General features: G+C 39.6%; 1 protein-coding gene across 1 annotated transcript in view; it reads right to left on the bottom strand.

Annotated features, from left to right (window-relative positions):
- ITPR2 (inositol 1,4,5-trisphosphate receptor type 2) overlaps positions 1-26,705 on the bottom strand; it is a 540,309-nt gene that overhangs the window by 371,307 nt on the left and 142,297 nt on the right. Inside the window, exons 11-13 of the mRNA XM_082634919.1 lie at positions 17,116-17,267; positions 11,719-11,818; positions 11,024-11,184 (exon numbers count right to left, since the gene is read on the bottom strand). Of these exons, the coding sequence (XP_082491045.1) occupies positions 11,024-11,184; positions 11,719-11,818; positions 17,116-17,267 (413 nt within the window). The remainder of the gene's footprint in view (positions 1-11,023; positions 11,185-11,718; positions 11,819-17,115; positions 17,268-26,705) is intronic.

Here is a 26,705-nt window from a genome sequence, read left to right as displayed (position 1 = left end):
GGAATGCCCTATAAATATCAATTAAATCTATCTGGTCTTTTTTGTCATTTAAAGCTTCTGTTTCCTTATTTACTTTCATTTTGGATGATCTGTCCATTGCTGTAAGTGAGGTGTTAAAGCCCCCCACTATTATTGTGTTACTGTCGATTTTCTCTTTTATAGCTGTTAGCAGTTGCCTTATGTATTGAGGTGCTCCTATGTTGGGTGCATATATATTTATAATTGTTATATCTTCTTCTTGGATTGATCCCTTGATAATTATGTACTATCCGTCCTTGTCTCTTATAACACTCTTTATTTTAAAATCTATTTTATCTGATATGAGTATTGCTACTCCAGCTTTCTTTTGATCTCCTTTTGCATGGAATGTCTTTTTCCATCCCCTCACTTTCAGTGTGAATGTCTCCCTAGGTCTGAAGTAGGTCTCTTGTAGACAGCATATATATATGGGTCTTGTTTTTGTATCCATTCATCAAGCCTGTGCCTTTTGGTTGGAGCATTTAATCCATTCACATTTAAGGTAATTATCGATATGTATGTTCCTATTAGCATTTTCTTAATTGTTTTGGGTTTGTTTTTGTAGGTTCTTTTCTTCTCTTGTGTTTCCCACTAGAGAAGTTCCTTTCGCATTTGTTGTAGAGCTGGTTTGGTGGTGTTGAATTCTCTTAGCTTTTGCTTGTCTGTAAAACTTTTGATTTTTCCATTGAATCTGAATGAGATCCTTGCCCGGTAAACTTGGTTGTAGGTTTTTCCCTTTCATCACTTTAAATATATCATGCCACTCCCTTCTGGCTAGTAGCGTTTCTGCTGAGAAATCAGCTGTTAACCTTATGGGAGTTCCCTTGTATGTTATTTGTCATTATTCCCTTGCTGCTTTCAATAATTTTTCTTTGTCTCTAATTTTTGCCAACTTGATTACTATGTGTCTCAGCATGTTTCTCCTTTGGTTTATCCTGTATGGGACTCTCTGTGCTTTCTGGACTTGGGTGGCTATTTTCTTTCCCATGTTAGTGAAGTTTTCGACTACAATCTCTTCAAATATTTTCTCTGGTCCTTTCTCTCTCTCTTCTCCTTCTGGGATCCTAAAATGTGAATGTTATTGCGTTTAATGTTTCCTATAGGTCTCTTAGGCTGTCTTCATTTCTTTTCATTCTTTTTTCTTTATTCTGTTCTGCAGCAGTGAATTCTACCATTCTGTCTTCTAGGTCACTCATCCGTTCTTCTGCCTCAGTTATTCTGCTATTGATTCCTTCTAGTGTAGTTCTCATTTCAGTTATTCTATTGTGCATCTTTGTTTGTTCTTTAATTCTTCTAAATCTTTGTTAAACATTTCTTGCATCTTCTGGATCTCTGCCTCCATTCTTTTTCTGAGGTCCTGGATCATCGTCACTATCATTATTCTGAATTCTTTTTCTGGAAGTTGCCTATCTCCACTTCATTTAGTTGTTTTTCTGTGGTCTTATCTTGTTCCTTCATCTGGTACATAGCCCTCTGCCTTTTCATCTTGTCTCTCTTTCTGTGAATGTGGCTTTTGTTCCACAGGCTGCAGGATTGTATTTCTTCCTTTTTATGTCTTTTCCTTTGTGCTTCATCTAGTTTCACGTGCTCACAGGGGGCTGCATGCAGAGACCTCGCATGCGGTGCTTCAGATTGTGAAAAGGCAGCACCAGCACTTCAAGATGGTGGCAGTGGGCTGCCTGTGGAGCCTCTGCGTGGGACACGGGCTCTGAGATCTAAACTAAATTCTTAATTCAGATTCTTTTCTTTTTCACTGTTACCTCAGACTACACTTCTTTTTTTTTTAGCATCTTTATTGAAGTATAATTACTTTACAATGGTGTGTTAGTTTCTGCTGTATAACAAAGTGAATCAGCTATACAAATACATATATCCCCATATCTCCTTCCTGTTGCATCACCTCCCACCCTCCCTATCCCACCCCTCTAGGTGGTCACAAAGCACCGAGCTGGTCTCCCTGTGCTATGTGGCTGCTTCCCACTAGCTATCTATTTTACATTTGGTACTGTATATATATGCCCATGCCACTCTCTCACTTCACCCCAGCTTACCCTTCCCCCTCCTCATGTCCTCAAGTCCATTTTCTACATCTGCGTCTTTACTCCTGTCCTGTCCCTAGGTTCTTCAGAACCTTTTTTTTTTTTTTAGATTTCATATATGTGTGTTAGCATACGGTATTTGTTTTTCTCTTTCTGACTTACTTCACTCTGTATGACAGACTCTAGGTCCATCCACCTCACTACAAATAACTTAATTTCGTTTCTTTTTATGCCTGAGTAATATTCCATTGTATTTATGTGCCACATCTTTATCCATTCATCTGTCAATGGACACATAGGTTGCTTCCATGTCTTGGTTATGTAAATAGAGCTGCAATGAACATTGTGGTACATGACTCTTTTTGAATTATGGTTTTCTCAGGGTATATGCCCAGTAGTGGATTGCTGGGTCATATGGTAGTTCTATTTTTATCAATCTACATCTCTTAATGTTCACTACATTTCAATTTCTCCCTGTACAAAAGAGGAGAAACTTAATTGAACTTCAGAGAGAGAGAAGAGTAAGCAATCAGATGCTCTAAATTGTTCTGAAAGTATTAACTGATCTATAAAAATCATAATATTCTAAAATCATACACTAATGTTCACCTTTACATTCTACATTTCAGTTATTATTTTAACAATTTCTTGAACTTCAGTGGCATCTAATACCTAAAGTTCCTGGAGAACAGTTCCCCCCTTAGCCTTCTTCTTCCTCCTTCCTGTGATTTTTCATTTTCTATATGGATTTTTTTATGATCCCAGGTACTAGACCACCAGTGAGCTATGCCACATGTGAATTTTTGGATACAACAAAAGCTATCCAACAAATATTTAAATATGTTTTATCCAAGCAGATGTGGTGTATATATATACAATAGAATATTACTCAGCCATAAAAAAGAATGAAATAATGCCATTTGAAGCAACATGGACGGACCTGGAGATTATCATATTAAGTGAAGTAAGTCAGACAGAGAAAGACAAATACCATATGACATCACTTACATGTGGAATCTAAAATATGACACATATGAACTTATTTACAACTTATTTATAGAAACAGACTCAGAGACATAGAAAACAGACTTACGGTTACCAAATGGGAAAGGGGGTGGAGGATGGATAAATTAGGAGTTTGGGATTAGCAGACACAAACTACTATATATAAAATAGATAAACAACAAGGTCTTATTGTATAGCGCAGTGAACAATATTCAGTATCCTGTAATAAAATGGAATGTAAAAGAATATGAAGAAGAATATGTATATTTATGTAGAACTGAATCACTTTGCTGTACACTAGAAACTAACACAACATTGTAAATCTACTATACTTCAATAAATAAATAAGCTTTATCCATATACGTTAGCATAATTATTCACCATTATTAGCATGATCAATCATGATAACATCAATAAGAAAACTACAATTTAAGAGATTCAGCGACTCTAGAAAAGTGTGGAATGTATTCAGTTAGGAAGCATCTTGATCTTATCTCCAGATTTACCTCCTGCAATGGAATGGAGGTAGGTGCACACATCCATAATCCAGAATTTAACCACCACATCCAAATTTCAGCACACTTCCAAGGATCATAAACTCCACCCCCATATTCCAGAGATATTATATTTTCTTGTGTGCCTATTTAAAATTTTAAACCAGGGTTTCCCTGGTGGCGCAGTGGTTGAGAGTCCACCTGCCGATGCAGGGGACACGGGTTCGTGCCCTGGTCTGGGAGGATCCCACATGCCGCAGAGCGGCTGGGCCCGTGAGCGATGGACGCTGAGCCTGTGCGTCCGGAGCCTGTGCTCCACAACGGGAGAGGCCACAACAGTGAGAGGCCCATGTACCACACACACACACAAAAATTTAACCCAATCTATATCTTTTCGACAACATGTCTAACGAATAGGATTCACTCACTCAACTTCTGTGGGCAACCAAAGAAATGTAAAACATGATTCCTATGCATCAAAATGTGGTGTGAATTTATTTTGAAATTGTGGCTCAATGTCTTCTATATCATTCTGTTATGCTTAAAAGAAATAATAAAACATTTATTTTGAGCTCAGATTTCTTCAACAAACTGAAATTTAGTTGAACCTTAGTGGTTCAATCTACAAGTCCAGTCCGAGCATAAATATGTCTGCATTTTCTTTTTAAAAGCACTAGTGTTCTTTTTCTCTTGCTGTTTTGAGGATATTGTATTCAGATGTTTAGACATCTAAGGAAGGGCAACTTTGGGAGCAACTACAAATGACTCTGCTTCAAACTCCTCCAAATGGCCTAAAAATTGATCATAGTTAATGGAGTGATGATGAAGAAAATTAACAGTCTTGACTGAGGATCACTGTACATTAACCTTATTTGCAGAGCCCAACTCCCTTGATGTTGAAGCAATGATAGCCAAGAAAACTAGTCTTCTCTTTTGATCTCTGAAACTGTTGAAACCTTATTCTTTTGTCTTTTCACCTCAAGCATCCCACCTGTGGCAGACAAAACTGGGTTTTTTCAGTTTAGATAAAATTACAATTCTATACAGGGAGATGGTTAGGTCCTACTAACTCATTCAATCTTATTAATCTGCTTTTACTAAAAAATTTTTGTGTGACTTTTTTATCATATGCAGCAATGAGAGATGAAATATATATTTTTAAAAGACATACCTAAAACCATAATAAAAAGCTTTGTGGATCAGGAGTAAAATAAGAAATACAGTGATGAGCAAGGATAATATTCAGTACTGGCAAGAAAATAGGAACTGAAAGCATGTGATAAGGAATTAAACTAAAGTCAAGAAAGCAGAGACTAAAGCAGGGCTTCTCCATCTCTTAAAGGAACCTTAAAAATGTGGTGATCCCTGTTTGGGCCCTAGCTGTACAGTGATTGGTAGGAGGAAAGAGAGGAAGCACAGACAGGACTGGACATACCCACCTGTGATCTCAATGGCTAAAGCCTTAAATTACCATAAGACATGAACTCTCAGCCCTCAATATCAGATCTGGCTCCAGACTTGTTGAGGCAAGCCAGGTGGAGGCAACCATAAAACTAATAAAAAAGATGAGTGAATGTAGAGAGAGGATAAGCAAAAATCGCCCATCCAAGAAGAGCCTGAATATTTAAATTCCAAAGCACATGAGAAAAACTGACATTAAGAAAGCCAACCATCATACTAAAAAATCAGGAGGCCAATTCGTTACCATCAAAATGCAAGTAACAGAACAATTCCAAAATAACTTTTAAATAAGTGTTTCCAACCCTCAAAGAGATAAAGAAAAAAACTATATACCAAAAAAGACAACATATGTAAAAGAGGGCAGATACAAATGAAGAAAATGTGGCTATGCAAAAGAATCAATAGAAATCTGAGAAATAAAATTATAATCATTTAAATAAAAATATAATTCATGAAGGTAAACTATTATACACACATTCTAAGAAAAAGTAGTGACTTACAATATAGACAGTATTTAAAAAATCGATCCAGAAAGCAGCAGATTCTAAAAGGCAAATTATAAAAGGAAATTTAAGGGCTTCCCTGGTGGCGCAGTGGTTGAGAGTCCGCCTGCCGATGCAGGGGACACGGGTTCGTGCCCCGATCCCGGAAGATCCCACATGCCGCGGAGCGGCTGGGCCCGCGAGCCATGGCCGTGGAGCCTGTGTGTCCGGAGCCTGTGCTCCGCAACGGGAGAGGCCACAGCAGTGAGAGGCCCGCGTACAGCAAAAAAAATAAAAAATAAAAAAATAAAAAATAAAAGGAAATTTAAGAGATAAAGAAGATGAATTAAGAGGATCCAACATACACCTAATAGGAGTTCCAGAAAAGAGGTAAGAGAAAAAGACAAAGAAGTAATATCTGAAGGAAAATAGCTGAAAATTTTCCAGAATTGAAGGAAGACTTAAGTATTCTGATCAAAAGCATACCCTAAATGTCAAGTGGGAAAAACAAAAATAAAAGTTACTTGTAAACACATTGTAGTGAAACTTTAGGACATCAAAGACAAAGGGAAAAACCCAGAAAATTATCAGAAAGTAAAGAAAAATGCCAATAAAGAATAACAATTCTTAATAGCAACAAGAGATAATAGAAAATAATTAAATTATAACTTTAAAATACTAAAAAAAAGAATTGTCAAGCTAGGATTCCATACATAAAGTATCACTTAAGAGAGGAGGAAAAATAAAGACATTCTCACATACATAAAGATTAATAAGATTTATAACCTCATTGAATAGACTAAAGAACAAATTTCAGCAAGAAGAAAAGTGAACCCAGAGAGGAGTGAGATGCAAGAAATAAAAGCAAGCAGAACAAGAGGTAAAATACATTAAGAAATATAATTAATAACTAAAAGAAATTTTTAGGAACTGGATTTTCAGTAATAAAAAGTGATACATCGTAATTTACGTGACACAAGTAATTTAAAGAATAAACACAGAACTATGGTTTTAGACAACTATTCCAAAAAAAGATGGGAGGTAGAATGTCAGTGTATAATTAAAGCATTCTGAGGCATTTTTCTCCCATGAGAGAAAGAAATATTTAATGTCTTCAAGTTTTGTAAGAAAGAATATAGAGTTGAAATGTATGACAAGAACATAAGGGCACTTGCAAAAGAATAGAAATATGATCTATAGCTTTTAAACCAGTAGAAGAAAAGGAAAAATAGGGAGAAAATAAAAACTTCATCAATCTAACAGAAAGCAAGAAAGAAGTGGAGGAAAAGAAAAAAAGCTACACCAAAGAAAGAAAATAACAAAATAAGATACCCATAGTATTAAGTCCAAACACATTATTTATCAAATGCAAAGTAATTAAACTTTAGCAAATTCAAATAGACTATCAGATTAGATTTTAAAAATCCAGCTCTCGGCCACTCACAAGAGACATTAACAAAACAAAATGACCGGGAAATCTGAAACAAATCGATATTGAAAAAAAAGACATCTAGTCAAACACTAAAAAAAAGTTAGTTGTTGGGCTTCCCTGGTGGCGCAGTGGTTGGGAGTCCGCCTGCCGATGCAGGGGACATGGGTTCGTGACCTGGTCCGGGAAGAGCCCACATGCCGTGGAGCGGCTGGGCCCGTGGGCCATGGCTGCTGGGCCTGCGCGTCCGTAGCCTGTGCTCCGCAACGGGAGAGGCCACAACAGTGAGAAGCCCGTGTACAGCAAAAAAAAAAGTTAGCTGTTGTCAAGATAGTAGTATCAGGCAAATAAAAATTCAAGGGGAGATGATGCTGCTATAGGAAAATATTAACTTTGAATCAGAAGGACATCTGATCTGGTGATCACGTTTGATGACCCCTGCTCTAGATCCTGAGATCCTATCACAAGGAATTCGAACCAGTGCTCAAGCCCCCAAATTGCAGAAACACTTGGCTAGGGTCTGGGCTGTTCACCACGGCATTGGTACTGTGTGTACACACGCTGCAGCGCCCAGTGCCTGGCACGGACCAGGAGTTCTGTAACACTAAAAACAAATGGGCACTGAACTGTAAAGGCAGCAGAGGAACCCCACCTCTTTTTCTGTGCCCTGAGAGGTAAAACGTGGTGCATGACTCACCTCCTCCAGCTCTGAACGGACTTACCCCCCTCCATCCTCTCTCCTCTCCCACCCCAGTGTGTTCCCAATGCTATCTATTTTGTTGGTGCAGCTATGCAGAAGAAAATTCCACGAAAAAAATATCTGAGGTTGAGGATCTTGGAGCGGAACACAAGAGCTGTGCCTCTGGAGCCCACTCCTGGGGTGAATGAACGGGGAGCAGAGGTGGGGGAGGGAGGATTGGAACAATACAGGCATTTTCAGACAGATCTCCTATATTCTAACATGTTCCCTTTGACCTTGTAACATTCTTCGTGGTTTTGAGTAAAAGAATCTCTAACAATAACTTCATTCTCTGGGGGGAGGGGAGTCAGAGTTGTGTGGAATTTTCAGAAATAATTTTATATCAAATTCTAAAACTGAGAAAATAATATAAACATATTCAACTAAGCCTATAAGCTCCCCCGTACTGACAGGCAGCTTTGAATGAGTTTTGATGGCAGGTGGCTTTTTGGAAATTACTAAATGAAGATCAACCATTGCAACTTCCTATTTCTCAGGCAAGACCTTCTTTTTGCTACGATGTTTTTCACTCTAAAATAGCGGGGGAATAAAAATGCACGATCCCTGGTCAGTCCTGGTCCACCACCTTCCTGAGAATCATCTCAAGAGGTTAAGATTCTCTCCGGCAGTAACTGAAGAAGAGTTATAGTCGGCAATGGCGGAGTGCTCATAATCAATCTTTATTTGTCCTTTTCTTCAAGGAACACCTTAATACTTAGCAAGGGAGACTTTTTAGCGAGGCTGAGGAAATTTCTGCACGTATGTGACAATGACAGAGACAAAGAAACAGATTCATCAAAAGCAGAGTTAATAGCTAAATAACAGACATAAAAAAAGTGGTATGTACACATGGGATTCCATTGTCTGTCACAATTTAGTTCTGATATTTAATTATCTGCCGTCCAGAACAGGGGAGCAGTTGCTTCAGCTTGTGGCCTTTATTCATTTCACCCGACGGGGTTGGAGGTCGACTGCATACACAAGAGTGGTTTTCAAATGCAGGTTTGTTACGGGGGAAACAGAGGTAAGAACAGAGGAAGCTGAGAAATAACTATTCCATTTGTTTGCATATTTATGACTTTTTCTATTGATAGGGCTGGAAGGAAGCAACTTGGATTTTTCTGTTCCTTTGTATTGTAAGACAGAGATCTAAAAGTGCATAAAACATATGTGTTTCATTATGGAATGCTTACCATGTGAATCTTATCAAGCCACCACACAGAGTAGGAAGTGGGACATTGAAAAAATCTCCTCAAATCCCTCCCCCCGAGAACACCATCCTGATTTCTGTGACAATTCTTTCCTTGCGTTTCTTTATAGTTCTGCCAATTTCTTAAACCCCAAAGAGTTCAATTTTGCTTGATTTTGAACTTTACAAATAATCTTACGGTGAATACATTTGTGTCTTGTTCTCACTCAATCGAAAGTTTATTAGATTTATCCATGTAGTTATATGTAGATGTAGGTCATGTATTTTCATTGTTATATATGTATTCCACCATATGACGATACCAAAACTGTATTCAACTGGTGATGGACATTTAACAGTTTTCAGTTTGGGGTTATTTAGACTAAGGCTGAACATTCTTAACTGTGTCCTGGTGCACACATATAGAAACTTCTTTTGGACAGATGTTCAAGAATGTTCAGCCTAGGAGCAGAATTGGTAAGTCATGGACTATTTGCTTCTGTGTGTGTGTGTGTGTGTGTGTGTGTGTCTGTGCGCGCATGCGCACATGTGCATGTGTGTTAGGAACACATGAGATCTACTGTTTTAAATTTTTATGTGCATAATACAGTATTGTTAACTACAGGCACAGTGTTGTACAGCTGATCTTCATTTCGTATAAATGAAACTTCATACCCGTTAAACAAGAACTCCTCATTTCTCCCTCCCCCCAGCCCCTGGCAACCACCGGTCTAGTCTCTGTTTCTATGAGTTAGACTATTTTGCAACATTATTAACAACAACCAAATATGGAAACTAAATGTCCATCAATGGATGAATGTATAAAGAAAGTGTAATATACACCTATGATAGAATATTATTCAACTTTTCAGTTTTTGTATAATCTACTTTATTATCATCCGAAGATTACATATGCAGTTAAGAAAATGAACCAAATCATGCAGTCGGCTGTTCTCTCGGTTCTGACTCCCCACAGCTGTGATATTAGGAGAACCAAAATGTGGAGGTCAATACTTTAATGTCAGCAATCTGCACCCTCCCTCTCCATCTGTACACACCTATTTCATTCATCATCTTGACAGTTTGCACAAGAAAACTGTCCTAAGAATATTATTCAACTTTAAAAAATAAGGAAATCCTGTCACATGTGACAATGTGGATAAAACTGGAGGACATTATGCTTAGTGAAATGAGCCAGTCACAGAAGGGCAAACACTACATGATTCCACTTACATGAGGAGAGAGTGCTTCTTTAACTTTGCTCATTACTGTCAAACTATGTCCCAAAGTGCTTATACCAATTATCATCTCACCAGCTGTGTATGAGAGTTCCAACGTATGAATGCCTGGGAAATTGGTAAATAGCTTTTTCTTGTTCAAATTGAAAGGTATATAGCAGACCATGAAGTGGAGAAATACAGAGAATGCTTGTGCTCTGGTGTGTTGGAAACCTATGGACTTTAAAACCACACATGATTAAATCCCCCATTTACTGTGTGACCTTACCTAATTTGCTTAACCTTTCAATTTCCCTTTATGTAAGATGGGAGTGATGTCCATCTCAGGGCTGTTTGAAGGACTAGAGAAATATATTTACGGTGCCTAACATGGCACCAACATAAATTAGGGAGGAAATGATTGATGGCTATCAATCTCATTCTCTGTCTCACTTATTTCCAAAACCAGAGTTGAAGAATCAAAGATCCAGTTTCTCTGAGGGAGTTACAAGGTAGAGAGGTACACTTTGCAGATTGTTTGCTGGTATTATATAACATGCTTGCTTTGTGGTACTTGAGCAGAGAAATGTATCTTGAATAAATAAGAACAGAAAAACACAAAACCTCTTTTAGGACCTTTAGAACTCCCAACTCAAATATCAAAGCAAGTGCAGCAAAAGGCATCTCTTATGAAACATTTAAAAGGAAAGACCAGAAAGTAACTAAAAACAACTGTGTTCAAGCCAAGCTACAATGGAAAAAGTAAATATTCCACCAGATTTTAATGTCACCATTTTCATTCACTCACCAGGGTCTGCTCATTCAGAAGCAGGTGTGCTGCTATGGAGACCATTCTACATATTCCCTTAGAGTCATTCATTCACCCGAGGTCTACTGCAAGAGTTGACAACTGACTGTATGATTTAAAAGTCATTTTAAAAGTCACTAACCTCCTTTCATTCTGAGTTATTGTGCCATTTTCCAGCTTTTTAACTGCGGTCGCCAGCACTTTATTTGCGTCATTGGCGAAGTCTAAGTCTCGGACCTCAGACAGCGGGACAGACACAATGGCAAAAGCTTCTTTATCTTCTTTTGTTTGGCAAGTTCCGATCTGCAATGTGTTTTTCCACTAAGATTAGTTGTTTTACTAAATAACTATGCAATATTCTTCAGCTACTAACACATCTTAGTACTGTTTAAGAAATACAAAACAGGAGTAGAGAATCCAAACACAGTAATTCCTACATGCATCGTCCACTATGAAAGGCTGTAGGGACACAGATGTCCTGTGCCCATTTCCTGCCTTGTTTTCAAAGCCCGACTAGAAATGTATCCCTTTCACACATGTTCTTTGCTTCAGTTTCAACAGAGGAGAGGAAATGCCCTCCTAGAATCTTCTTCCCTTTCTATATGCTGCTCCCACTCTTTTGGTATCTCTGCTGCATCTTCCTGAATCACAGCCCGGCTGCAGTCAAGCCTCTAAGTTCAGCTACCTAAAGCAACAGGTAGGCATGAGTGCTTGACGAAATTAGTTGCAATAATCTCTAATACTGGTGAAGCTCAATTGTAAGAACATGTCAGTCACCCCCTAATCCTATTCACACAACATCTGGCTGAAAAGTAAACCATTCTCAGCAACATTTACCTTCAACATAACAGGCCTCTCTTCATCTGTGTCTATGGGGATGCTAGTACTGGTTACCCACGTGTTTGTACATAAATGTCTTAATCGAACGTATGAATTCCTAAAAGCAAAATAGTATTAAAAACACAGATTATAAAAAGTTAGCACACTTACATATCAACGTATTTACCAGTTTCATACATGATATGAATATAAATATATTTTTAGACTAGTAACTGACTCAAGTGTAGATCAGTCTGGTTTAAGGGGAATATCTGAACTATAGGCGATTTCAAAGCATGCAGTATTATTACATAAACCAGTGGTTCTCAAAATCTGGTCCCTGGACCAGCAACATCAGCATCACCTGAGAACTAGTTAGAAAAGCAAATTCTGAGGCTTCATCCAAGTCCACTGAATCAGAAACTCTGAGGGTGAGATCCAACAGGATTTTACCAGCTTTTCCAGGGGATTCTGATGCATACTAAAGTAAGAAGCACTGACTATGTAACCATCTGAGTTAAAACTGCTGTCTGATTGTAGTCCCTTCTGTGGTTTAATCATCTGCACGTAAAAGCACATAGTGCAGTCGATCCTCATTAATCGCAGATTCCATACCTGTGAATTTGCCTACTCACAAAAATTTATCTGTAACCCCCAAATCAACACTTGGGCCACTTTGGAAGTCATTCTCAGACATACACGGAGTGGCAAAAAATTTGATTCCCTGTGAGGCTGAACAACATGATGCTCTTCCTTCTGGTTTCTGCTCTCATACTGTCAACAAGTGTCTTTCTGTGGTCTGTTTGGTGCCATGTTTTTCACCGTCTATTGTTAGTGAATTCATTGTTTAAAACAGTCCTAAGCATAGTGCTGAAGTGTTGTCTTGTGTTCCTATAGAGCAAGGCTGTGATGTGCATTATGGAGAAAATAACTCATATAAGAGATGCTTCATTCAGGCATGAGTTATAGTGATGCCGGCCGTGAATTCAACGCTAATGAAACAATATATATTAAATAAGGTGTCTTTAAACAGAAACACATATAAAATAAGGTTGAGTATTGATTGATTGACAAAAATATTGTGCCCAGAGGCTTGCAGGAACCTAACTCTGCATTTCCCTTAGAAGCAATGGGTCAGTATTTGCTAATTCATGTTCCAGAAATAATAAGAATCAAGTATATGTGAACTGAGAGAGAGTGCATAAGAAAGGACAGCTAGAGCTTCATCCAGCTCAAATATTATCATTTTTAGTGAATCTATTATCATTATTTCTTTAACAAAATAGATAAAGTATCTATTAAAAGAAAACCACTGAGGTAAGTTCTCTGCCTTCAAGTTGCTGAAAGTTCAGTAGGAAAGATAAGATAAATAAATCATATAACATGAGGCAGAAAGCATTAAGGCCAATAAGAGAAAATCAAATAAAACGCCAAGGACTTCAGGGAAAGAGATTCATTCTCAAACATCATGATTCTTCTCATTCATAAAAGGAGATAAAATAGAGATTGAGTTAATGCACTGAATAAAATGTCTCACAAGCAATTTTTGTTAGCAGTAGCTAGAGAATGGGTAACTGACCGTTCTGGTGAATGCAGTGGTAGTCCCACACCCTCTCGTGGTGTTTCTAAAAGAGACCCCTGCAAAGATCCACCTTGTCGACTATCAGGTAAAATAAAAGAACATATTCTAGAGGAAATAATACCCACAGGACTAAAAAAAATGCTGCCAGAAAGTATAGAGTCTGCTCTTCCAGGGGAAAGCACTGTGAAACATGGTATGTTTGTAATAGATGTTCTGTTGCCCTGCACAGAGGTGCCTGCTATACCGCCTATCACACTTGGAACGAAATATTAGAATGCTTTATCAAGACGTGAACAAAGTTTCAAATAAATTAAGTGCAAAAAAAGAAATAGAGATTGTTTCAAAAATCTAAAACAGCAAAGGTCCAATCCTTGTCCAAATAATCAGCAAAGGTCCAATCCTGAAATACCTCTGTATTACCACTTATCTTCTGCATGGAATTATACAGGAGATGTCACTTGGACTCAGTTATCTTCCTCATTGTATTGATATTTTAAGCATCTGGAAAGTGGGGCCATAGATTATTCAGCTCTGTGTCATTCCCCCTATTCTTTTTTTTTTTTTTTTAAAGAAGATGTTGGGGGTAGGAGTTTATTAATTAATTTATTTATTTTTGCTGTGTCGGGTCTTCGTTTCTGTGCGAGGGCTTTCTCTAGTTGTGGCAAGCGGGGGCCACTCTTCATCGCGGTGCGCGGGCCTCTCACTATCGCGGCCTCTCCTGTTGCGGAGCACAGGCTCCAGATGCGCAGGCTCAGCGGCCATGGCCTCATGGGCCCAGTTGCTCTGCGGCATGTGGGATCCTCCCAGACCAGGGCTCGAACCCATGTCCCCTGCATTAGCAGGCAGATTCTCAACCACTGCGCCACCAGGGAAGCCCCCCGTTCCCCCTATTCTTACTCCTGGACCTTCTACAACTGCTTATGGAGTCAACCTAGGTGGCTGGGTTCCAAGCTAAAGAGACTACACTTGAGCATAATTTTGCAAGGACCCACACCACATAAATCCACTGTTAAAATCTTGATATAATCTGAATGTCTAAAATATGAAGGCACAGTAGCATAGTGGTTAAGAGTACAGATTTTGAGTTCACACAATCCAGGATCAAATTCCACTTCATGAGCTTGACAAGGATCAATCAACCTAATCACACTGAGCCAGTGGTTCCCCAACTTGGCTATACGTTAGAATCACCTGGAAAACTTTTACAACCCTATTGCCCAAGCTGCGCCGCACACCATTTAAATCAGAATGTCTGGGAGTAAGAGGAGGCATCAGTACTTTTTAAAAGATCCCCAGATATTCCAACGCACACCGAAGACTGGGAACCACTGCTGAAGCCCTTGATACTTAAAAGTCTAGTCCACAAACCAGGAGCATCAGCATTATGTGAGGGTCTGTTAGCAATGCAGACCTCAGACCCCACCCTAGACCAAGCAGATCAGAATCTGAGCTGCCATCAGATCCCCAGGTGGTTCAGTACACATTAAAGTGTGAGAAGCATTGATTACAGAGTGTAAAGTTTGAGAAGTATTTGACCCCGCATTGGAATCACCTGGGTACTGATTTTTAAAAGTAAAGCCTGCATCCTGCCCCCAAGACTCTGACTTCACTGGTCTTGGTGTGGCCAGAGCATGGAGAGGGCACAATGCTGCCCAGGTGATTCCAGTTTAGAGGCAACTTGAAAAGCACTGTTCTAAGTCCTTAGTTCCTGAACTGTAAGAGTTGCTGCCAGCACTAAATAAGACGTTTATAAAGAAGCTGACATAGTGCTTAGCACACAGCCAGCGCTCCAGAGTTATAATAGTAGTCATTATTAAGTGTTAATTAGCATTAGCTTTAAAACAATTAATGACAAATGAATCTATGTTAATACAAAATTCTGTTCTATACTAAGAAGGGCTTCAGCGGTTCTGAAACAGTAATAGATGAACCCTTCCATATAAAGTGAGGCTCAGGGGCTTGTCTTGGGTCTAGTCACATTAGAGTAAGATCTTTCTATCATTTCCCTAAGCAAACTTTCTTGGTTAGAGTTCAAGAAGGACTCTATTCTTGCTGAGTTAAAATCTAAAATGCATAGTCAGAGTAAGGATTTATTAAGATGCAATACTCAGAAGAGAAGGTCAAAGACCTGCATCAGGCCAAACCTTCAGAGGGGACTTCTTTACAGGCTTCTACTGGTACAACAGAGTGAGAGATGGCTCATATAAGGCCAAGATTCAGCTACATTTCTCCCATCCAAGTATAAACCAGGTCTGACTCTGCTTAGCTTCCAAGATCAGACAAGATTAGGCACATTCAGGGTGGTATGGCCGTGGACTCAGCTACATTTCTCATGAATGAGAACAGCCATGAAACAGCCGAGGAAGTCCGAGGAGCAGTGTTTCTTGGCAGTGTCAGTACAGCAACTTTTTACCTCCCCTGAAAGTAACCTACACAATAACGCCTGCACTTTCAGCAGGTACCTTCAGCCTAACCACTGCCATCTGCCCAAGGCCGAGACAATCATGCTCTACCAAGGACAATTTAGAACCATTCCACTAGACCTGAATATATGGGCAAAACTCCTCTATGCATCTAGAGATCGCATCAGAGTGCTATTGCTGGAAAATAGACAGCTCTAGGCAAAACAAAAAAATCTTAATTAAAATAATCAAATCCAAGTGAAAAATGTAAAATACTCTCTTACATTATGTTCTGACTCCCTCATTAACAATCTCCTTTCCCCTCCCTCGCTGAGACGGCCGACTGGTCTCTTAGCTGGTCCTTCAGCACACCTAGTAAATCTCAAGATTCTTCCACTCTGTGTTCCTGCTGCTTGAAACACTTCTCCCATATGGAGAGGATTTGACCCTTCAAATCATTTAGATCTTTTCTCAAATGTCCTAAATCAGAGGTCTCATAATAGAACTCCCCATACTCTTTAATTTTTCTTCAAAGCGTTCTTATTACCTGACCTTATATTTTATGTTTATGTGTTTATTGCCTCCCACTCCCATTTGAATTTAAGTTCATAACCAGTTTGCTCATGGTTTTCTTCCCAGTGCCAAGGGCAATGCCTGGAATGGAACTGATGTTCAGTAAAGGTTTGTTGACAGAAGGACTTCCCTGGTGGTCCAGTGCTTAAGAATCTGGCTTCCAATGCAGGGGACGTGGGTTTGATCCCTGGTCGGGGAACGAAGATCCCACATGCGGTGAGGCAACTAAGCCCACGTGCCGCAACTACTGAGCCCACGCTCTACAGCCCCTGCCACAACTAGAGAGAAGCCCGCAGGCCACAAGGAGCAGCCCGCTCACTCTGGAGCCCGCGCCACAACTAGAGAGAAGCCCGTGGGCCACAACAAGGAGCCCGTGCACCACAAAAAAAGATCCCACATGCCACAACAAAGATCCGGAGTGCTCAACTAAGAACCAACGCAGCCAAATAAATAATTTTTTTTTAAAGATTTGTTGACTGAATGACTAAATAAATGAACAAGTGGATGATGAGTGAATGAAATTTGAAATTTGACATAATAAAAATAAATGCCATGACTATTAATGGAAAAGATCATTTTTTATTTTAGTAACCACAGGCCATATAAGTAATAAGAATAAATGATTCTTATGAATTTTTCAGAATTTCTTTTGTCCTGCACATTTGAATTATTTTTAAGAATAAAACAAACTATGTTAATCTACTCACAAAAGAGGAATGATTTTTTTAACTCTTGTTCTTCACTTATGCTTGCTCTCTTTATATCACAAAAATTATACTAAGATTATGATTTTTATTCCTTACCTGCCAGTAAAATTATTCAGAGAAACACTACTGTTTAACCATATTTTTTTTTTACCTTGGGACCAGGCAGTCCGCTCTCTGAAGAGTTGTGGCATCCAGTTCAAAAAGGGATGCAATGTCATTTCCATGTGGGACTGAGACCAAAGTGTACATGATCTTCTCCCCTGCCTGGCGTTTCTTCTTTGAAGTTGGAAGATCTCCATCTCTCTGTTGAGGAAGTACAAGGTTTTTTTACTTTTATATGTTTCTTGCTAAACTCTCCAATTAATTGGAAGATAAGTTTTAAATTTGCATTTATTTCTTCATTGGATTATAGTGATGTCCAGTTCACATCATCCAGAAAGAACAGATCGGGCCTGAGAGCCTTTCCGGTAATCATTATTAACAGTGATAAGTCACACACTCCAGAGGGGTGATTTGACCTGGGCAAATTACCAAGGCACTAACAGTCCCAGTGGTTTTGATCCCTTCCCTGGTATTAAACCTATTGTCACAGTAGTAATTCGGACCATTCCACATTTAAAGCAAACACAGAGAAGAAGTAGTGTGTTGACTCATCTAGAGTTCATAAATTAAAGAGTAAGCATGGAAGTGTTTCAGAGTTCCTGCCTAACTCCCAAAAATCATTGGGATATTAACTTGGAGGGAAGAGGAATCAACAGCAACATCCCCGTTCAGTTCATCGGCTCAGTCCATTAGATCCCAGAACATACTATAATGTAATATAAAGTGAAGTCAAATGGAATAGAAGCCTTCAGGATGATGTGAAACTCAGTCAATATTTCTAGTACACTCCTACCATTTTAAGCAGAAAACAACACAAGACTGATGATTATGTATTTTCGCTCGAACTTCCCCAAGTTCCAGCGTCCCATGGAAGAATCTGATGTATAAGAAAACCAAAACATGATACAGCAAATGTAATATAAGCTTGGTAATAAAGTACATAAATATAATTACTTAATATTTATATAATTATATATATAAATTATATATATTTATATAATTATTAAATCAAATTAAATTTGAAAATGAGAGAGAAAAATTGTCATTGTACCATCACAGGAAGTTGAAAGAAAATAGGTGGGAAGGGATGCTCAAAGGCAAATGAAAGCCATCCATATCGAAAGACAAGCACTTCTTTAAAGGCTGCCATGACAATGAAATACTACACCTGATCATTCCGAAACATTCACTTGAAGCTCCATCCCAAGACTGTGAAAATCGTTTTCCTTGGATCAGTAAACCCTTGCAGTTTCATGCTGGTGTCTTCTGTAAATGGTGCACAAATTGGTAGCACCAGTTAACTGTGACTGGGCAGAGGAACTGCCAGTGTTCTTCAGAAGGAACAGGATTGCTATCTGCTAAATCTCACATAGGCTAGCAGTATCTGGTATCTTGTCATCTTTGATTTATATGTTTTCTGCAGAGATCTAAGTTCAGACTTATATGAAGACAGGGCTCTGGAAAACTCTCCCCAGGTGGTTTAACCCTCATAACAGTTGTCTCTTACCAGCAAATGTGAACTATGTTCATTCATCAGAAAAAGGTATACTTAACTTACCATACACTAGAAGTGAGTATAGGGAAATAGGAAAGAAGGAAATGCAAAAGCAGTAAGCAAACCCCACTTCTGAATTTATACAAAAGTTCTCACAATACCAAAACCATTCCCTTGCAGGGGACATGGGTTCGTGCCCCGGTCTGGGAAGCTCCCACATGCTGCGGAGCGGCTGGGCCCATAAGTCATGGCCACTGAGCCTGCGTGTCCAGAGCCTGTGCTCCGCAACGGGAGAGGCCACAACAGTGAGAGGCCCGCGTACCGCAAAAAAAAAAAAAAAAAAAAAAATTTAAGAGAGAGGAAGATGAGCATTATTTCCTTTAAATAAAGACATGAGTGCAGTTACCTACAGGAGATGAAGGATGAGGGAAGGAGCGAAGGAAAGAGGATGGGGGGGAGGACCAGAGTAGAAAAAGGGGGAGGGAAGAAGAGGGAGAGAGGAAGGAGGGAGAGGAGGTGGAGAGGAGGGAATAAAAAGGGAAAAAGGAGGGGGGAAGAGGAAGGCAAGGGGAGCAGTGGGTGCTACAGTGAATGCTCAACCCCATATTCAACTAGCCACGCCTCAGTCCAAATTAACCAAAGCCAGCGGCCTGGTCTGCAGCCCTTAAGCACTGAATTAGTCACTCCTCAAAGGGCAGGCATGAACTCACGGTTAAGAACCTCCTTCCCTGGTGGCGCAGTGGTTAAGAATCTGCCTGCCAATGCCGGGGACATGGGTTCGAGCCCTGGTCCGGGAAGATCCCACATGTCGCGGAGCAACTAAGCCCGTGTGCCACAACTACTGAGCCTGCACTCTAGAGCCTGCGAGCCACAACTACCAAAGCCCGCACGCTTAGAGCCCGTGCTCCACAACATGAGAAGCCACCGCAATAAGAAGCCCGCCCACCGCAATGAAGAGTAGCCCCCACTCGCCACAACTGGAGAAAGCCCGTGCGCAGCAACGAAGACCCAATGCACCCAAAAATAAATAAATTAAATAAATAAATTTTATTTTTTTTAAAAAAAAACCTTCTTTAGGTCTTCTAAAAAAATTCTCATGGGTCAGGAGACCCATTTCACAATGATCTGCATTGAGGGCATGGAAGTCTGTGAACTAAAGACAACAGTCTTTGAAGGGCAAAAACACCATCACATCCTGAGAGAGGAAAACCTAAATGTCTTTAAATAACCCAACAAGAGTAGTCTGGCCAGACCAATAAGTCGGGAAAGAAGGCTGCCTGGGTAACGTAACCACTTAGGCTCATGGAATATCAAGCACGGGAAGGATCTTTATAGATCATCTGTGAGCTAAAAAGACTTCTTCCAAATAAATCTCTGGCAGCAGCTAGTCTAGTGAAATACTATAACTTGGGATTTACTCCTGTGGGTCTTGAAAACATTAGTCTTTAATTATTCCCTACTGAAATTTAGACAGCCTTTGTACAGTTTTGTTTATTTCCTATATTTCAACTCTCACAGTGGGTTGGGAGAAAGAGTCTAAAGAAAGAGAAATAGCTGGAATGAGAAAGAAGGAATGAGGGAGGGAGAAAGAAAGGGAAATGAGTGTGGACACTAGAAGAAAAATAGTAGTGTACAAGAAAAATATGACACCAAAGGCAATTTCCATGAAAGAAATAATTGATAAACTGGTTTTCATGAAAACGGGTTTCTTCTGCTCTATGAAAGACACTCTCAAAAGAATGAGAAGATGAACCACAGATTTGGATAAAACTGTTGCAAAAGACATATTTGATAAAGAACTGGTGTCCAAAATATACAAAGAACTCTTAAAATTCAATAATAATAAAACAAATAATCCAATTTTTAAATGGGCAAAAGACCTGAACAGACACCTCACCAAAGATGACATACAGGTGGTAAATATATACATGAAAAGATGCTCAACATCAAATGTCATTAGGGAATAGCAAATTCTCTAATGAGATATCACTCAAAACAAAGAGATACCATATACACCTATTGAATGGCCAAAATCCTAAACACTGACAACACCAAATGCTGACGAGGATGTGGAGCAACATGAACTCTCATTCACTGCTGGTGGGAATGCAAAATGGTACAGCCACTGTGCAAGACAGTTCAGTGGTTTTACACAAAACAAAACACATTCCATACCATATGATTCAGCAATCATGCTCCTTGTTATTTACCCAAATGAACTGAAAAGCTATATCCACACAGAAACTTGCACAGCAGCTTTATTCATAACTACCAAAACTTAGAAGCAACCAAGAAATCTTTCAGTAGGTGAGTAGGTAAATAAACTGTAGGACATCCAAACAATGGAATGCTATTCAGCACTAAAAATAAATGAGCCATCAAGTTATGAAAAGACACAAAGAAACCTTAAATGCATCTTGAAAGAAGCCAATGTGAAAAAGCTACATACTGTGTGATTCCAAATATGATTTTTGGAAAAAGCAAAATTATGAACACAATAAAAATATACTGTGAATATACTGCCAGGGATTGGGGGAGGGAGGGATGAATAGGGAAAACACAGAGGATTTTAAAGGCAGTGTAACTATTCTGTATGATCCTATACTGGTGGATACATATCATTATACTTTTGTCAAACTGATAGAATGTACAACACTGAGAGAGAACCCTAATGTAAACTCTGAACTTTGGGTGATAATGATGTGTCAAGGCAGGTTTACCAGTGTAACAAATGTACCCCCCTGGTGCGGAATGTTGACAGTAGGCTGTACTTGTGTGCTGGCAGCGGTATGTGGGAACCCCCTGTACCTTCCACTGGATTTTGCTATGGATCTAAAACTCTCTTTAAAAAGTGTCTATTAAAAAAAATAGTCTGAGAGAAAATATTTGTAAATTATATATCTGATAAGGGATTTGTATCCAGAATATATAAAGAACAATTACAACTGAATAGCTGTAAAGACAAGTAACCCAATTAAAAATTGAGAAGGGACTTTGCTGGTGGCACAGTGGTTAAGAATCTGCCTGCCAATGCAGGGAACACTGGTTTGATCCCTGGTCCGGGAAGATCCCCCACATGCCGCGGAGCAACGAATCCTATGTGCCACCACTACTGAGCCTGCGCTCTAGAGCCCAAGAACCACAACTACAGAGCCTGCGTGCCACAACTACAGAGGCTGCGTGCCACAACTACTGAAGCCCGTGCACCTACAGCCCGTGCTCCGCAACAAGAGAAGCCACCTCGATGAGAAGCCCGTGCACCACAACGAAGAGTAGCCCCCACTCGCCGCAACTAGAGAAAGCCCACGCACAGCAACAAAGACCCAACACAGCCATAAATAAATAAGTAAATAAATAGATAAATAAATAAATAAATAAAAATTGAGGCAAGGACGTGATGACATTTCTCCATAGAAGACATGCAAATGGCCAAGAAGCACATGCAAAGGTGCTCAATATCATTACTAATTAGGAAAATGTACTAGGATGATTATAGTCAAAGATACAGACAATAACAAGCGTTAAGATGTGGAGAAATTGTAACACTCATATATTGCTAGAGGAACACAAAATGGTATAGCCACTTAGGAAGAGTTGGGCAGTTCCTCAAAATGTTGTACATATAACCAGCAATTCTAATTCTAGGTATCTACCCAAGAGAAATGAAAGTATATGACCCCACAGAGACTTGCACTGAATGTTCATAGCAGCTTTACTTATAAAAGCCAGAAAGTAGAAATAACCATCATCCAAACGATGGATAAACAAAATGTGGTACATGCACCAAATGGAATATTATTTGGCCATGAAAGGAATGAAGTATAGATACATGGTACAACCTGCATGCACCTTGAAAATGTTATGCTAAGTGAAAGAAGCCATGAAAGAAAGGCCATATATTGCATGATTCCACCTATGAAATGTCCAGAAAAGGCAAATTCATAGAGACAGTACATCCAGGTTGCCAGGAGCTTCTAGTGGATACAGGCTTTCTTTTGGGCGTGGTAAAAATGTTCTCAAATTAGATAGTGGGTATGGTTTTACAACTCTGTGAATATACTAAAAACAACTGATCTGTAATTCTAAACATGAGAATTCTTATGGTATGTGAATTATATCTCAATAAAGCTACTGAAGGAAGGGAGGAAAGAAAAGAAAAGAGAGGGGGGAGGGAGGAAAGATGGGAGAGACGGGGAGAGAGAGGGGGAGGGAGGGAAGGAACAAACGAGTGAACAAACTCACTAAAACAATGAAAGAAAAGTGTGTCGTTGCGTTGATCTCTGCCATGCAGCTCAACATGAAAATCCAGGTGTTATACTAAGATTTGGATAGCAAAGGAGCAGTTTTCCATGGAGGCTCTGAAATGTCATGGTGACACAGGAATCACACTTCTGCCTGACCCCGAATAACTGAGTCAAGAAGGTCTTAAGAAGATCTACACAATCTTCTTACGTATCTACGCCCAGTAGAATACCACGTACAACTATGAACTCCTTCCCAGTGGTAAAAATGGTGGTGACGTCTGAAATTGAAGATAATAGTCACTCTATGAGGAAGAAGGCAGAGAAAGAGGAAAGGGGAGATTTAAGAAGAGGAAGTGCTCATTCTGAAAGAAAGAAAAGGAAGTGTGTTGTTTATTACATCTTAACATGAAAACTTGGGGAGAAAGAGACGAGGAGAGCTACCGTCACAGAGAAATATTATGAAAGAGGTCTTTTCTGGGTTTGGCAAGGCTACTGCGGCCAAAAGAAAGAACCACCAACATAATGAGTGTTATTAATACATGTGAGGGGAGATTGCCTCAGAATGTAAGAATGCAGAAATAATGGACGAGATCAGTCAGTTGTAGAAAAAAACTCAAAGGATTTTTGTGACTATGGAGGCACAGGGATTTGAGCACAAGTGGTTTAAATGGAGTATTCGAAAGGCACAATTAAAATATGATTTTAGCTAAGGAAAATAAAATCTAATCAATCACGTTGAACCATATTTGAAGAAAGGCTTTATTAAGGGAAGATAAGCATGTAACCTAAACAAATGGAGAGTCAATGAACAAGAATTTGACAGTTTCTCTCACCGCAGGCTAGGGTAGATGAAACAAATTAGTATTCCAGTTTTCCTGGAGGAATTCCATATCCCTGAAAGGCATGTGTGTCATCTAATTTCCTGAGCTCTCCATGCCAAACTTCTAATCATAATTTAGCTTTTGATACAGACTTTCCTTCAGAGAAAATGCACTAACTGACCCAAGGATTTAGATCTACTTAGCAACTGACAGTTGGCACTGTGTTTTATACATCAGTCATTTGTGAATTCATTTAGTGGAATCAATCCTCCTGTATGTACTGTCCTTTTCCCCCTTTTGAAAGGCTAATAAAATGAATTTTCTAGACTTATAAAAGGAGAGCAGATTCAGGTTGCAAGAGGTTGCCCTCCTACCCCATCCCCCTTGGTAATATCTCCCTGTGGGAGATATAGTCAAAGACCTCTCTATTTTGACACTCTTACAGTGAACAATAAAAATCTTTTCCATAGAGAAACCTCACTTATTAGGGCTAGCTAAAAGAGGTCACTCTAAGTTGCTCATACTATTTAAGACCTGTGGTTTAATTTTAATTACCTAGGATAAGTGGAATGGACCCCCAAATAATTTGCTTAGGTCTTTGAGGAAAAAAGCTTTAATGAATAGATAAGTTCCATTTATAAATAGCATAACAATTGTTTAGGTGTGAATAAGAGCTTCTAACACATTTAGAAGTTTTTTAAAACAGTGCTATAGTCTTAAGCATTCTGCTATTAATCTCTTGTACTCTGTTAATTTGCTTAACAAGCTGTCATAGCAGTTTGACAGCAAACTTCAAGCCAGCCCCTTGGAATTTTTTAAATAATGAAATATGAATAATGAGTTATAAGTATACAGTTTTTAAATAAATGGATCAAGCTTCAAAATCAAGAAAATTAATATTATATTTCTACAATATGAAGGCAGTTTTGTTCAAAATTCTGTGCTTGTGGCTTTTGTTTACGAACCTCCATCTCTATTTAAGTAAGAAAAAAGACCCCTAAACACTAGTTCTCTGCAGGGAATTACAGAAGCACACTGCCCTCCCTCTTTGCATCATGAAAAGACATTAAGGTACAACAGAGCTTAAACAGGTGTTAAATTTAACAGCATCTCAGTCTCCAAAACACTCTCAATTTAGGGAATGCAGGGCTGCAGAATGTTAACCTAGTCTGCTGGGCTTTTAGAAAACTAGCATTTTCACTTGGAAGGAAAGGCACACAGCCTCGCAGATTATACAAATTGAAAATCCCGTATGAGAAGCCAGAGGATGCTAATGGCTTGCCAGCTTCTCTAGCTCCTGGGGGCCCTGCCTGCGGCGCACAGCAGGGAGCCTCCTGTTACACCTTCTCTGTTGCCTCATTTGTGAGTCATCGCATTTTCAGCAGAGACATCACGTAGCAATTCTGCTGTGAAGAGCCAGAGACATTCGGTAAGAAACAATGTCTGCGTTTTCAGGGCCGATTCAGACCTGTGGCCACGGCAGCATAACAATGTGTAGGCATCTGTGCTTTGGTCCAGACCCTCTAGGGCTCTCACTGTAGACTTTATGGAACAGACACAACCCGGCCATTTAAAGCTGCAAACACTTCTCTTGCCACGGTTCCTTGACAATCGGGTGCTCTCAAACTAATTCCCAATATGACCCTTTTTTCTTTCTTTTCCTTATCATCTTACCACTGATGAATACATAGGAAAACTCAAAGAAATTTGCGGGTCTTCTTTCAGAATCTGGTACCCTCCCCCAAAAGAAAAATTCTACAGAATAGAATTTTCAAGTCTATTTCAGCAAAGTTTCATGCTTCCTAGAACATTTCTGTTTAATGTATGTTTTTGCACAAAGACGGATGGTTCTCAAAGGGAGAGAGTTTGGCTCCCCAGAGACATTTGGCAATTCCCAGAAACACTTTTAGTTGCCACAACTTGGGCGGGGGATGGGGGATGGAGAAGAGGGAGACCACTCCTGGTCTCTAGTGAGTAAAGTCCAGAGATGCTGCTAAACATCCTACAATGCAGAGAACAGCCCGACCACAACCAAGAGTGATCTGGCCCGAATATCAATATATCAGTATTGCTGAGGCTGAGGATCCGCAGCACAGACAAAAAACATTCCCTGGAAAAATCAAATCACATTCCACATAAATAAGGTAATGTTAAAATGGGTGGTGTTGTTCCAGAAAAATCTCCTTCAAAGAGCCATTTGAAAAGATGCCGGTTTTCACGGAGAAAAAACTAACGACTTTCAGGTTCCCAGCTGGGCTTGATACAGTTCCAATATTTACAGGGTCCCTGTGGATGCTGTACATTTGTAAGATTGGAAATAATAGGCTTCTTTGTAGAATAAATACAGCTATTTGGGTCTTAATGGGAGCTGTGACACACTCCGCCTCATTTCAGCAGCACTATCCATTAACCTCTGAAACTTCAAAAATGGAGGGCCACATTTGATAAAGGTTTCTAAATTACAGGAAAAATATTAACTGGATATTTAATAGACAACATAGGGAAAATTAGGAAAGAAAATAATTAGCAGGTCACAGGGAACTCAGTGTTACTAGAACCCAGATCTGAGGTGAGATAGCATTGTTTTGGGAAACTGATTTCATTTTTCACAGGCTACACTGTAAACGTTCCTCTGTTTTCTTTTTCTTTCTTTTTTTGGTTTTTTTTTTTTGCGGCACGCGGGCTTCTCACTGTTGTGGCCTCTCCCGTCGTGGAGCACAGGCTCCGGACGCGCAGGCTCAGCGGCCATGGCTCACGGGCCCAGCCGCTCCGTGGCATGTGGGATCTTCCCGGACCGGGGCACGAACCCGTGTCCCCTGCATCGGCAGGCGGACTCTCAACCACTACGCCACCAGGGAAGCCCTGTTTTCTTTTTTAGACAGAAACATCATTATTGCTAGATGGTAAATGGTGTATAAAATGAGAAGCCATATTGTTAGCTTTACTGTTCCATATTCTCAGTTTCATTTACTTTCAAGCGAGGGGTTTTAGAGGGAATGAAATCAGATGTCTCCAGTTGGCTGTGTCTCTGAGATGACAGATGAGATCCAGCCATAAATTCTACAACAAAAGCAAGCCC

Source organism: Mesoplodon mirus (genome assembly GCF_964341445.2).
Source record: "Mesoplodon mirus genome assembly, chromosome: 11".
NCBI classification, from domain to species: domain Eukaryota; kingdom Metazoa; phylum Chordata; class Mammalia; order Artiodactyla; family Ziphiidae; genus Mesoplodon; species Mesoplodon mirus.
The sequence above is the reverse complement of the archived record's forward strand: the minus strand, read 5'-3'. Positions and strand labels throughout refer to the sequence as shown.